At 45.1% G+C, this 15,332-nt stretch overlaps 1 protein-coding gene across 1 annotated transcript in view; it reads right to left on the reverse strand.

Moving 5' to 3' along the window:
• The window catches only part of PINX1 (PIN2 (TERF1) interacting telomerase inhibitor 1), a 54,863-nt gene extending 53,157 nt beyond the window's left edge, over positions 1-1,706 (reverse strand). Inside the window, exon 1 of the mRNA XM_083432763.1 lies at positions 1,378-1,706. Within this exon, the coding sequence (XP_083288889.1) occupies positions 1,378-1,396 (19 nt within the window). The 5' untranslated portion in view covers positions 1,397-1,706. The remainder of the gene's footprint in view (positions 1-1,377) is intronic.
• Positions 1,707-15,332: the final 13,626 nt, after the last annotated feature.

Here is a 15,332-nt window from a genome sequence, read left to right on the forward strand (position 1 = left end):
AAGAAAAATTAAATTTACTGACTAGTGATTTAAATAGATTTGATTTAAATCACATCCACCCTGCCTGAAATACAGGACAAAATTTGCCTCAATACAGGACACACAGCATTCTACACTGAAATATGGGGCAGTCCTGAGTTATGCAGGGCAGGCGGCAACCCTGCTTGGAAGCGAGGACCCTGGAGCATAGCTGTCAACTTTTCCCTTTTTTAAAGGGAAATTCCCTTATTCCGAATAGGATTACTCGCAAGAAAGTAGGAGTATCCGCTGGCAGTAAGAGTGCAATATGGGCATGTCTTTAAGTTAACATCTTACATTAAAAACCTGACAGTACCAAACTATTGAAGGCTTTTCACCAAAGCCAGACTAAACGTCTTTCCTTCTGCAGTGTTGGATGGCAGGTTGAGAGGAGTTCCCTACCAGGACAGACTTTGCTTGTGTGCTCAAGATATTGATTCTATAAAACATATTTTGTTGCACTGTGCAAAATATGAGCAAGCCAGGACTGAACTGATATTACCCCTGCTGGTACCTTTCCCGGGAAAATCAGCGGCTCACTATGTCAGGTTCCTATTGGAAGACCGGACAAACGCTAGAACATTAGCAGTGGCAAAGTTTTTATCGGTGGTTGCAAGAACCAATGATCCCTATTTTTAAGTCTGAACAAAATGCTTGTTTAACCTGGAGGTAGGCTGCTGGAGGAGACTCTTGAGAGTCCCATGGACTGCAAGAAGATCAAACCTCTCCATTCTGAAGGAAATCAGCCCCGAGTGCTCACTGGAAGGACAGATCCTGAAGCTGAGGCTCCAATACTTTGGCCACCTCAGGAGAAGAGAAGACTCCCTGGAAAAGACCCTGATGTTGGGAAAGATGGAGGGTGCAAGGAGAAGGGGACGACAGAGGACGAGATGGTTGGACAGTGTTCTCAAAGCCACAAACATGAATCTGTCCAAACTGCGGGTGGCAGTGGAAGACAGGAGTGCCTGGCGTGCTCTGGTCCAGGGGGTCACGAAGAGTCGGACACGACTAAACGACTAAACAACAATGACTAAACGACTAAACAACAACAGGCTGTCTGAATTCTGCATTGCTTTGTAATGATTTGTTGGGTCTCTGGACCGTAATAAAGATTGATGATGAGGAAAAGGGAAAAGTTGACAGCTATGCCCCGGAGGTATCTGGCTGTCCTCGGTCGGGAGCAGGAGACTGGGGCTGAGATGAGACCCTTTGGATGGGCGGGGTGGGGTGGGGGGAAGCTGGGTCCAGCGGGGCCCTCCTGGCGTGACGGGGCGTCGTCAACGACCGCGAGACGAACAGCGAGCCCCGCCGCGCCTTCATTCCTCTCCCCGCCGTCCTTTCAGCCGGTTTCATACTCACGTTCTGCCAGCATCGCCATCTTGGGGGAAGGAGGCCTCCCAGAGAGGCTGGCGCGCGGTGATGACGACCACGCTGCCGCCGCCGCCCTCTTGGTTTGGGGCCTAGCTCCTGCCAGGCGCGCCTCGCGGCCGTCTAAAATGGACGCCTGATTGGAAGAAAGCGGAGGAAGGAAGAACTAGGGAGCCGCTAAGCTTAACGAGAGCCGCCCGGGGATGGCGGGAAGGAGGGATGGGACAGGGCGGCGGCGCTTACGCCCTCGTTGTTGCGCGGAACGCGGAGCAGGCAGCAGCGTAGACGGCCGCAGCGTTCGGCGAGGGCTGCTGGGTTTCAAAGCGGCTGCTGCTCGACAGGCTGGAGTTCAACCGGGCTGATCTTTACCTGTTGGATTTCTCTTCTTCCTCCAGCTGCGCTGCTAACATTCAGCGGGCGGTGCTTCGCTTCCATCGCTGCACCTCCATGCAAGAGCTTATCTCTTGGCTCGCTCTCAGCTATGCAGCTGAAAATCCAACTGGTGAAGCTCTCACTTTCACCAAAGCCTCGCCTCCCCGGTAGCTCCCAGGCCAATCTCGTTGGCCACCGTTGCAGTCAGGATGCAGGGCACTAAATAGGATAGATTATTATTATTATTATTATTATTAATTTCTTAGTCGTTTTATCTTCCCCAAGGCAACCCAGGTCGTATAACAAACAAACACCAAAGTGTTTTTGCCTGTCTGGAATGTGTCCTTGAGCTCTCAATATCCCTTTTGCTTGCCTGGTTGGAGGTCAGAGGTGTGAGGTATCCGTGTAAACGTAAAGGTACCCCTGACTGTTAGGTCCAGTCGCGGACGACTCTGGGGTTGTGGCACTCATCTCACTCTATAGACTGAGGGAGCCGGCATTTGTCTGCAGACAGCTTCCAGGTCATGTGGCCCGCATGACTAAGGCGCGAACTAGAGCAGTGCGCGGAAATGCCGTTTACCTTCCCGCTGGAGCGGTACCTATTTATCTACTTGCACTTTGATGTGCTTTCGAACTGCTAGGTGGGCAGGGCTGGGATACAGCAACAGGAGCTCACCCCGTTGCGGGGATTCGAACCGCCGACCTTCTGATCGGCAAGCCAAAGGCTCAGTGGTTTAGACCACTGTGCATAGCTTTATCTGTATCTGTAGCATAGCCTAATGTACAAAGGTAAGATTGACATTCGTTCCTCTACCCACTTTTGCTTTCCGCTTTGCTATCTACCTACATGTGACCTCGGAATGTTATCCTGGAGGCTGGAAAGGGTTTGAAAGTGACCGCAGCATATTAGCAGATCATTTTAGCATTTAGCCACACCTCAGGTGGGATGGGAAGGGATGCGGGTGGTGCTGTGGATTAAACCACAGAGCCTAGGATTTGCTGATCAGAAAGTCGAGGGTTCGAATCTCCGCGACGGGGTGAGCTCCCGTTGCTCGGTCCCAGCTCCTGCCAACCTAGCAGTTCGAAAGCACATCAAAGTTCAAGTAGATAAATAGGTACTGCTCCACTGGGAAGGTAAATGGCGTTTCCGTGCGCTGCTCTGGTTCGCCAAAAGAGGCTTAATCATGCTGGCCACATGACCTGTGGCCAGGTACGCCGAATCCCTCGCCCAATAAAGTGAGAAGAGCGCCGCAACCCCAGAGTCGGCCACAACTGGACCTAATGGTCAGGGTTCCCTTTATCTTTACCTTTACAGGTGGGATGGAGGCAGAGGGGATTACCTTCTTCACATACCTTGGATTGGGAGAGAAGATATGTGAGACAGCCAGGAACACAAATCGTGGTAATGGCAGCCAGATCCCTAGCCAGGCTGTCAAAATGCAAGCAGTATTTACCAGTCTCTCGGTTGTTCATCTCCTACATCGTGCAGTCTCTCATCTCTAGATGCTGCAAACCTTCCAATTTTTCCCTGTGGCCTTTTCTGCATGACATCTCTTCTTTCAGGTCAGTGCTGTGCAGCTCTTGGATCACTGATTGGCTGGATTAGAAAATTCCTGTGCTGCCTTCCCCGTTCCTGGTACTGGTTTGCTTCTAACCATTCCAGCTGCATCCGCTTCAGAGACCTTTGGACAAGTGGCATTTCCTAGCACGAATTATTTGTGTGGGTGCATGTTCCCTGACATCTTTTGATTTAGAGAGCTCCCTATGAGTGTATAATAATAATAATAATAATTTATTATTATTTATACCCCACCCATCTGGCTGAGTTTCCCCAGCCACTCTGGGCGGCTCCCAATCAAATGTTAAAAACAATACAGCATTAAATATTAAAAACTTCCCTAAACAGGGCTGCCTTCAGGTGTCTTTTAAAGATAAGAAGACCCCCGGCACTGGATGTCAGTGTCTGGGCTGAATGATGGGGGTGGAGACGCTCCTTCAGGTACATCGGACCGAGGCCATTTAGGGCTTTAAAGGTCAGCACCAACACTTTGAATTGTGCTCGGAAAAGTACTGGGAGCCAACGTAGGTCTTTGAAGACCGGTGTTATGTGGTCTCAGCAGCCGCTCCCAGTCACCAGTCTAGCTGCCGCATTCTGGATTAATTGCAGTTTCCGGGTCACCTTCAAAGGTAGCCCCACGTAGAGCGCATTGCAGTAGTCCAAGCGGGAGATAACCAGAGCATGCACCACTCTGGTGAGACAGTCCGCAGGCAGATAGGGTCTCAGCCTGCGTACCAGATGGAGCTGGTAAACAGCTGCCCTGGATACAGATTTGACCTGTGCCTCCATGGACAGCTGTGATTCCAAAATGACTCCAAGGCTGCGCATCTGGTCTTTCAGGGGGCACAGTACCCCATTTTGGACCAGGGAGTCCCCCACACCTGCTCGCCTCCTGTCCCCCAAAACAATACTTCTGTCTTGTCAGGATTCAACCTCAATCTGTTATCCTGTAAGCAATGAACCAACATCCTTGCATTGTGCAGTCAGTAAATACTCACCAGTTCTGTGGAACTACTAAGAAGAACTGGAGAACTAAAGGTAAATTGGTGCTCTCTGCTGCAATCCTAACATCACAGACCCTCATAAGTGTCCCTATTTTCCAGGGACAGTCCTGGATTTATAGACGCCATCCCGGTTTCTGATTTGATCCCGGAATGTCCCGCTTTTCCATAGGAAAAATGTTGGAGGGTATGGAGTTATGTGATCCCCGAGGCAAGGAAATAAGTAACTACACAACTTTTAGAAGAAATCTGAAGGCAGCCCTGTATTAGGGCTGGGCGATAACTGGTTTTCAGTATCGCGATATATCACCAGCTAAACATTGCAATATATCAATAATAGAGATGGAGCTACGCAGAGGCGAACAGGACAATGACGACTGCTACTACTTAAGGGTCTAAAACGGATAAATTGTGATATTGTCAATCACCTCATGGTCACTTTCAGCAGCAGGCAAGCCAAAATGAATCCAAATGAGACATATGTATATATATATAATCTTTATTAAATTATCTGTTTTACAATTTAAAATACTCATTTAAACATCCTTAAAATATCAATGACTTCCCTTCCTCTCTTTCCACGGTTTATTTTGCATATCTTAAATCCCTGCATATTTTACATAAACTAAACCATTCAGTATACCACTATTCCATCCATCAAAACTTATTTACACTGTTGAATTTATCTTATTGCTGCCAACATTTTCAAGTGTACACAATTTCCCCCATATATTCAATAAACATTTTCCTTTAAAAACATTTTTAATTGAATTTTACAATTTAATATTCAACCATATAACACAATATAACATTTATCATTCTCATATATATATATATATATATATATATATATACACACACACAGTGGTGCCTCGCAAGACGAAAAGAATCCGTTCCGTGAGTCTCTTCGTCTAGCGGTTTTTTCGTCTTGCGAAGCAACCCTATTAGCGGATTAGCGCTATTAGCGGATATTAAAGGTTTAAGGGATTAGCGGATTAGCTGCTAAAAGGCTATTAGCAGCTTAGTGCCTTAGAAAAAGGGGGTGGGGAGCGAAAAAAAATCGCAAGAATCGCAAGACATTTTTGTCTTGCGAAGCAAGCCCATAGAGAAATTCGTCCTGCGAAGCGCATTGAAAAACGGAAAACCCTTTCGTCTAGCGGGTTTTCCGTCTTGCGGGGCACCACTGTATATATAATCCCCACTCCCCATGACTTCCCTCAACTTCTGGTTCTTAAAATATTTACTACTGCTGCTTAATTGTTGTCTTGTTTTTATGATCTTACATCTAAATGCTCTTGTTTCCGTATCAATTGTATACCAAATTTTCTTTCACGGTTACCTCTTACCCTCAATTGCATCTCAAATTATTGTTTCTTAACCTTTGAGCCTTGTTTTCTTAGTTGTAAGTGTTTAATCAAACCCTGCTAGTGAGTCCATTTCTTTACAGTATTTCTGTAGGTAGAACATGAAGGGTTCCCAGCTTTTTAAAAAATCTTCCTTGTCATTGTCTCTGATTCTTCCCGTAAGTTTCGCCATTCCTGCATATTCCATAAGTTTGGCTTGTCAATCTTCTTTCGTTGATATCTTGTCATCTTTCCATTTGGGGGCTGGGAGAATCCTAGCCGCCCAATATTTTCCAATCTTCTCTAAACGTACAGTATGTTCTTCTTGATCTCTTGTTCTGTGTGTTATGTCTGCAAGCTGTGCATATTCCGTCATCTTAAGATGCCACTCAAACGAAACTTTGGGGCTTGGCTAATGGTGGCATTAAGGAGAATCCAAAATACAGTGATGAGTCATAGTGAATACAGTGGTACCTCTGGTTGCGAACACAATCCATTCCGGAGGCCCGATCACAATATGAAAAGCCCGCAACCTGAAGTGCCGTATCTGCACAGGTGTGTGGTGTGATTTGGCACTTGTGCGCATGTGCAAAGTGCGATTTAGCGCTTGTGCGCAAGCAATGAAACCCGGAAGTAATCCTTTCCAGTACTTCTGGGTCGCTGCGGAGTGCAACCTGAAAAAATGTAGCATGGAGCAAATGTAACATGAGGTATGACTGTACAAATTATCTGGGACTGACAGCAAGCCTCCTCCTCCTCTTCTTCTTCTTTCTGTTCAATATTATTATTGTTATTCTTTACAAACCTTAGCAACCCCACCCTTTTTTTGAACTAGATGGTCTGTCCCTTTAAAAATTCTTTCACCTTACAGTATAAAAACCTGTGATTGGAAACACCCTATATCAGTCTTTAACATCAGCAGTCAGGAGTGCTTCAGCCCTGTTTTTGAGTTTCTGCCCTGTTTTTGGGTTTGTTTGAAACCCAAACAGCTTATCTCGTATTCCTTTGTAAGTTTTTCTTAAAACTTTTTTGTAAAGGCAATACTAGAGTTTTTACAACTGAGTCCTCAATTTCTTATTACTACTGCTTTGTTCTCTTAAATAGGACTATGTTTAAAACTTGTCATTGAGGTTTTCATACCTTTTTTGTAAACTCAGGGAAGCATTTCATCCCTGCTCTTGAGTTTCCTGGAAATCATTTAAAATCATTTAAGGTTTATAATGTTCTCTTAAATAGAGCTATGTTTAAAACTTGTCATTGAGGTTTTTATACTTTTTTCTGTAAAGTCAGGGAATCATTTCAGCCCTGCTCTTGAGTTTCATAGAATCATAGAATCATAGAGTTGGAAGAGGCCACAAGGGCCATCGAGTCCAAGCCCCTGCCAAGCAGGAAACACCATCAGAGCACTCCTGACATATGGTTGTCAAGCCTCTGCTTAAAGACCTCCAAAGAAGGAGACTCCACCACACTCCTTGGCAGCAAATTCCACTGTCAAACAGCTCTTACTGTCAGGAAGTTCTTCCTAATGTTTGTTTGATATCACTTCAAAATCATTTAGGTCTATAATTTTTTCCCTTCTTTTTTCCTCACAGGCAGCAGAAAGCGGCAGCAGCATCAGCAACGGCGGGGTGTGGTGAGAGAAGCAGCGGCAGCCTAGTAGCAGTGGCACAAAAATCAGCAGCCACGAGGCCCCGCAGGCGGCCACTACTATTGCCGCCATCTCTCATCGTCACCGCAAGGCCTCGCAGTATACCATTACTCCCATCGCCTCCTATCGCTGCTGTGCGTCCCCACAAGCCTCTGCCGCAAGGACTCTCAGGCCACTGCTGCTTCAGTGGCCAAATCCTGTCACCACTGCAAGGCCGCACAGGCCAATGCCGTTACGGTCGCCTCTTTGAGTCGCTGCCGTGAGGTTTCTCAGCCTGCTGCCACTGCCACCACTCCCTTGCCGCCATGAGGACTCACAGGCCGCCGCTGATGGCACCGCCACCATGAGGCCTTGAAAGTTACCGCCGCTACTGCCGACACGTACCGTGGTGATGGCAGGCTGTTTCCGCCACTGCTGCTTCTGCCACCTAGCAGGCCTGCTGGCAGTCTGGCAGTCCCTGATTATTTGTCTTCACTACAACCTATCACCATACGTTGGATTGTCCCGAATACCACAATTTGGTAGCCAAACCCCAAACCCAAAGCCCTGTTGGGATGCATTTTGGATTGCCTGCTGATGAAACTGAGTGTGTGATGATTGATAATACAGTGGTACCTCGGGTTAAGTTCTTAATCCGTTCCGGAGGTCCGTTCTTAACCTGAAACTGTTCTTAACCTGAAGCACCACTTTAGCTAATGGGGCCTCCCGCTGCCACTGCGCCGCCGATTTCTGTTCTCATCCTGAAGCAAATTTCTTAACCCGAGGTACTATTTCTGGGTTAGCGGAGTCTGTAACCTGAAGCGTATGTAACCCGAGGTACCACTGTATTGTCATTTATCTGTTTTAGACCCCATGTACGTAGTAGCAGTTGCCAGGACATTGTCCTGTTCCCCTCTGTATAGTTCCATCCTTATTACAGACATTGTGGCAGATTGCAATGTTTAGCTGGTGATCTTATTGCAAATCCACACCGTGATCAACTCCCACCTAGAAACCTATGTCCCCACTGTGGAAGGACGTGTGGATCCAGAATTGGCCTCCACAGTCACTTACGGACTCGTTGTTAAAACTGTGTTTCTGGAAGACAATCTTACTCGGCTACAAGTGATCACCAAAGAAGAAAGAAGAAGACTATATTGCCGTGTTTAGCTGGAGATATTGTGAGGTTTTAGCTGCTGATAACATTGCAACGTTTAGCTGGTGAGTTATCGTGATGTTCAGCTGGTGAGTTTTCACGATGTTTAGCTGGCGAATTATCACGATGTTGAAAACCAGATATCGCCTAGCCCTTACACACATTGTGATTCACAATATATTGCCAGCTCAAATATTATGAAACAATTATCATGATGTGAACTTCAAACCAGTTTTGGATGATATACTGATATATCGCCCAGCACTACCCTGTATAGGAAAGTTTTTTAAAAAATGTTTAATGTTTTATTATGCTTTTATATAGGTTGGAAGCCACCCAGAGTGGCTGGGGCAAACTAGTCAGATGGGCAGGGTAGAAATTAAAAATATTATGGAATAGGCTGACCCTACTTTCACTGGAGAAATGTTGGAGGGTATGACATCAGAATAAGGAAAAGAAGACCTTCATAGCTGATAGCTCAATTAAAACATGAATTCATTGTGCGCCCAACTGGGGGAAAAGGCAAATCCTCCAGTAAGGATTTCACCTGGGGAAGGAACTGAAAATACCATTATCATAATGTCCTTATGCAACATCCTTGTGTAACTGCACTTGGATTGCTACCTACACTTCTCAAAACAGAAATTGTGGAGCTGGAAAAGGTACGGAAAAGGACAACTGGAATTATCAGGGTGATTTTTTTTTTGTTTTTGTTTAGAAAAGTGAATCAGAGGAGGACCTGATAGATTGCATAAAATTTTGCATTGTGTAAAGCAATTGGAGGGACATGGGTGGTGCTGTGGGTTAAACCACAGAGCCTGGGACTTGGCGATCAGAAGGTCGGCAGTTTGAATCCCCGCGACGGGGTGAGCTCCCGTTGCTCGGTCCCTGCTCCTGCCAACCCAGCAGTTCGAAAACACGTCAAAGTGCAAGTAGATAAATACCGTATTTTTCGCTCTATAGGACGTACCCGACTATAGGATGCGCCTTGTTTTAGAGGGGGAGAACAAGGAAAAAAAATTCTCCCCCTCTCTGCTCAGTGCCCCTTCAGCGAAGTGGCAGAAGAAACTGAGCCCCTTCCATTTCTCCTCCCGCTTCGCTGAAGGGGCGCTGCGCAGCTCTCCCTCTCTGCTGAAGCCGGGAGAGTCTTGCTCTCCCGACTTCAGCAAAAGGAACCCGAAGCCTCCGGAGTGCAGAGGGACCTCCAGCTGCACTCCGGAGGCTTCGGGTGGCTGTCCCTGAAGCATGGAGAGCGAGAGGGGTCAGTGCGCACCGACCCCTCACTCTCCAGGCTTCAGCGAAAGCAACACGAAGCCTCCGGAGCGTGGAGGGAGTGCTCCCTCTGTGCTTCGGAGGCTTCGCGTTGCTATTGCTGAAGCCAAGGAGCCGGCATTCGCTCCACAGGACGCACACACATTTCCCCTTAATTTTTGGAGGGGAAAAAGTGTGTCCTTAAAATATGGTAGGTTCCGCTGTGGCGGGAAGGTAAACGGTGTTTCCATCCACTGCTCTGGTTTGCCAGAAGCGGCTTAGTCATGCTGGCCACATGACCTGGAAGCTGTACGCCGGCTCCCTCGGCCAATAAAGCGAGATGAGCGCCACAACCCCAGAGTCGGCCACGACTGGACCTAATGGTCAGGGGTCCCTTTACCTTTTTAAAGCAATTGGATAGTGGGAAACTTTTCTCCCTCTTTCGTGGTACCACAACTCAGGACTATTCAGTAAAGCTGAGTGTTGCGTGATTCAGAATCGACAAAAAGAAAGTACTTTGCCCCACAGTATTTTAGTTAAACCCTCTGTTCCAACAAGAAGCAGTGATGGACACCAATTTAGCTTAAAAGGGGTGTTAGTTCATGGAGGATAAGGCTCTCAGTGGCTGCTAAACACTAGTACTACTCGTTATTATCTGTATTCTGCCCATCTGACTGGGTTGCCCCAGTTACTCTGGGCGGTTTCCAACAAAATACGCTACACAGTAAAACATCGAACATTAAAAAACTTCCCCATACAAGGCTGCCTTTAGATGCCTTCTAAAAATTGTATTGTTGTTTATCTCCCTGACATCTGGTGGAAGGGCGTTCTACGTTATTATTAATACAAACGCTAAGTGTGTTTATTAGGAGACATTTGCATTGAAACGCTTATGAATTTCCATGAGATTGTTAAGTCTTTAAGGCAAAATGGTACAGACATGTAGAGAACTGAATTTGAGACTGGGAAAATGAGAAGCAATCAAAATTTGCAGATTCATCCCTCCCTCTTGGTTAATATCCTTACCCCCCCCCCCTTACCTGCGATGAACTTGTTCCTATCTGAGGCTTGTGAAGCTTATCAGCATTCACGGGAAGAACCAGGTGGAGAGAAATAATCAGCCACACACAATGATATTATTAAAATGAACTGTTTATATTATCTCAGTTGAGTCAATACAGTATAATGTATTAAAATGGAAAGGTACAAAATTGAAATAAATACTTTCTGAGTCATGTATAAATCTTTTGTCAAGATGACATTTTGTTTTTTTGTGTTTTTTGTGTTTGTTTCTTTTTTTCATCAGTACATGTTTCAATAAAACATTTAAAATGACATTTAAAGTATCATCTAAAATATGGTTTGTGGAAGAAGAGACGCTCAACTCAGACAGATTTTGGCTTGTTTTGGTATGAGATCTTGACATAATCTTGGTTCCCCAAAACCACGTAAATGGTGGTAAAATATTAAATGCTTTAACTCATTTTAAAAAAATAAACAGGCTTTACCAAATCCCCTCTAATCCTTAACTCAACCACTCTCCTGTGTATTCTGCCACTTAACGATATATACATTCATTAGTGTCCAAGGGAAGACAGCCACTGACTTTCATTGAAAATAACTTGGTGGAGAGCAGAAAAAAAGATAAAACCTAATGAACATTATGAAGCTGATGACAACAATTCACACTTTGCATTTTTTTTAAAAGGACCAGTCTCGGCAGTGCAGAAAAAGAAATTAAAAGAAAATTAAAACACCTTACACATGGAACAGGGAAAGAGGCAGTTATGGAAGTTAAGGTCTGAAGCAAGAAGCTATAGTTAGCTAAACGGAGGAGATTTTTTTTAAAAAAAAATCCAATGAAAGAAGACTCTACCCAGTCAAAAGCTTTTTTTCCAGCCTAATTGTTGCGTTGTTGCGATTTTTTGGGGGGGGGGAGCAAGAGGGCTAAAGCTAGGAGAGGAGAGTTGCAACATGTGTGGTGTCCACAATAATTCATCCAGTTTGAGGCTCCCTGGGCCCAAAATGGTTGGCAGCCCCTGACCGGTTTCATGGAAAACAATTATTGGAATCCAGGGTGAGTTAGTGGCTCTTAGTTCCGAATGAAATCAGCGGGACTTCAGTAAAGTCAGAGCTAACGTCCGTTGATTTTAGGGAGGGGTTATGTTAAGTGAATTAGTCTGAGTAATTTGAGAATGGAATCAATCCTGACAAGTGGTGGGGGCTCTAACTCACTGGAGGTCTTCAAGCACAGAGACTGGTCAGTCCCCTACTGGGGATGGTTGACCTCTGGATTTCCTGCATTGATGTTGAACTAGATGACCTTGGAAAAATCCTTCCAGTTTTATGATTCCCACCTGGATCTAACCCAATGGTTCTTTCCTCCAAGCAATGAGTGAGAGATCAAGTGAGGTCATCCTGTGGGTACCACATTTCCCCAGGGGTTCATTTCGCAAGTCCCTAGGGTATTAGCATTGTAGCAAACCTAGACTTTGGGATACACTTTCCCCAAGAAATTAGTATGGCACTAACAATTTCTTAGGTGCCTCATCAAGACTTTTTTTAAGCAATATTTTTCCCCACCAGCTTTTTTCAAGGCCGTGTTATTGGATAAATATGGTTTTACAAAGCATTCTTATAGCTTAGACTTCACATTTTGTTTTTACTCATTTTGTGCAGCACCGCAAATATTTTCAAGTTATGGGCCTTTAAAAAAAACCCTTAAAAGAAAATAGATAAAGCATTTGGGATTGAGGTTACAGATGTGAAGGACAACTTTCACACCAACCTGTATCAGGGCTTTTTTCTGTTTCCCCAAATAAGACCACAATCCTATTTGTATCAGAGAAGGCATTCACAGGACCATGTACCTATCTGTGGGCATTTCTCATGGGATGTAGCAGAAAAACCGGGTTTGTTCCCGAGAGTGAACTTGACTATACCTGTTTGACATGAATTTCCAAACCTGCATTTGTCTCACTCACCTGACATTTTAGATGTGCATTTATCTACCTGCATGTTCCAATAATAGACAAAGTTTAGGGTCAGTTCAGATGCTGTTGGGTCTGTTGTTTTCCAGCATGTTGTAGGTTGTGTGAGCACAGAAGTGCGGCTCACAGGATTTCTGACTGTTCCACTCCCCCCCCCCCCCCTTTTAAATAAGTTGTGGAAATCAAGCTATTTGACTCATGCATGAATTCCTGCATGAAATTGGAGGGGTGGTGGTATGGGCAATAAACTGCAATAAAACAAGTTTATCAAGATCTGGACCAGCCTGTAGACCGTGATGGGTTTTATTGAACAGTGAAGTCTTGGGAGTACAGAATGCTGAACTAGATGAGCAGACTCTTCCAAATGTTCTTATCTTTCAGAACTTATTTTATATTTCAGCCTCAGTCTGAAGTGCTGTGGGCAGGCAGGCAACACCCTTTTGAAGGCCAGTGCGCAATTTTGAAGGATAGTGGCCGATTTGGGATGTTCAGATGCTCTGCATGTGTGCTGAGGTGACTCTGTGATTTAGCCCCGGAGGTTCCCATCCGATTGTTCCCATGGTGTAGAGGAATCAAATCTCAAACTATCCCCTGCCCATGTTCTTTCCGGATACCGCTTTCCTGCATCATTTACAGTTCTGACTTCCTGCACTTTTGTATTTCATATTTAAATGCATTCTGAAAACACCTCAACAACACATCACGTTACTGTAATAACTCATTTACACACTATTTAATAATAGAAAATGAGCAAAAAACCTCTGCCATTTTATTCCATGCTGGGTGACAGCCAGGGACTGTAGTGTTTATTTTTTTAAGAGCTTGTACACCATGATGTGACTTATTTTGTGAGCCATAAGTAGGGGCAAGGCTTTTTTCCAGGCAGAAATCACTGGAACTCACCACTGCCATTACAAGACAACAAGGGAGGTGCTGATGGTGAGTTCTTGTACCTCTTTTTCCAGAAAAATAGCACTGAGTAGGGAAATCCATCTAAGTGGCCTGAGGGAAAACTCAAATCTGAAATGAGTGGAAAATAATATTGGCCTATCTTAAAGGGCTTTTGTATGTGCTACTGGTTGGGCATTTGGAGCAGTCGTCATTTTTATTATTTATCTTGCAGGACAGAAGCTCAGCAACTGCTTAACCGCATCACACATTCGCAGGATGTGATAACTTAGTAGATGCAGCACGGAACTGCTCCAGTTACCTGAATTTCACCGGGGGCCGGCATGAAATATAGCTTTTTCCAACTCTTGTTAGTGGTTGCAGAACTGTTTATGATATGCAGAGCTGGCTACCCTGTAAATCCGGAAAGAACAAGAGGTGCCATTGCAGAGGAAACAGCGGACTCAACAGTTTAAACAGGGAGGCTGCAATCCGCTGTCCGTGGTCCTGAAACTAGGAAGCTAACTCTTCCCCAGCTGTGGCAAAAGCACATTTCTCATAAACTAACTGGAAAAGAGTTACAAACCAGTTACAGGACTTCACAGAAGCTCGCCTGCTGCCCTTGCTACAGTCCTTGGGCACTAGATGAAGAGCCTTCTGTTATCTTACAGAACTTTTAGTGCTAGTTAATGCTGTTTTATATGGTTTACCTGTTTGGTGTGTGTGATTATGTGTTCCTTGTTTGTTTTAATTTCCTTTATGGCTTATAGATTAACATTAGAATGTTAGCTCTTGGGCAGTATACAATGTTGTCCAAATAAATAAATTCACCTTTCTTCCTCCCTGTCACAAAGAGATGTCTCTGAAAAGACAGAACGTTCCTTATAGAGCATCTCTCATAGATGAGCTTGTAAAGTGTATTATTGCGTGGCCTTCTAAGTTGATTCCAGCAGAGGGAACGTCTTCTGAAAGTTCCACAATAGAGCTGTATTATCATATCTATCTATCTCTATCATCTATCTATCTATCTATCTATCTATCTATCTATCTATCTATCTATTTCCAACCTTCCCAATCTTCTCATGCTGTTGGGATACAGCTGGGCAATAGGGGAAGTTCACATAATCTGGAGGATCAGATGAGAAGAATTCAGAGTAGTAGCAGAAGCCACCCAATGTCCTTTCCAGCCCCCAACTGCTTTTTGAACCTTCATTGACATAAAACGCTGAGGAGGTCCAGAAAGCACCAATAATTGTTGTGAGAGCCAGTGTGGTGTAGTGGTTAAGAGCGATAGACTCGTAATCTGGTGAACCGGGTTCACTTCCCCGCTCCTCCACATGCAGCTGCTGGGTGACTTTGGGCTAGTCACACTTCTCTGAAGTCTCTCAGCCCCACTCACCTCACAGAGTGTTTGTTGTGGGGGAGGAAGGGAAAGGAGAATGTTAGCTGCTTTGAGACTCCTTCGAGTAGTGATAAAGTGGGATTTCAAATATAAACTCTTCTTCTCCTTCTTGAGTAGCCAGCCTCTTTCTAGGAGTCATGAATGGAAGAAAAAAAGACCAGGGAGCCGGGAAGGAACCAGAGATAGCTTTCCTTCGTTCCTTCCTTGAGGGACTGATGTCTAATCCCTGCAAGCATTCCATTTTAGGCCTTGGGGATTCTTTATGCTCCTGCACCACTTGCGCTTCCTCCTTAGGGGAAAGTTGTAACTCAGTGGTAGGAGGAGTTTGGAGGAGGAGTTTGGATTTGATATCCCGCTT

Source organism: Podarcis tiliguerta, assembly GCF_965153285.1.
Source record: "Podarcis tiliguerta genome assembly, chromosome: 3".
NCBI classification, from domain to species: domain Eukaryota; kingdom Metazoa; phylum Chordata; class Lepidosauria; order Squamata; family Lacertidae; genus Podarcis; species Podarcis tiliguerta.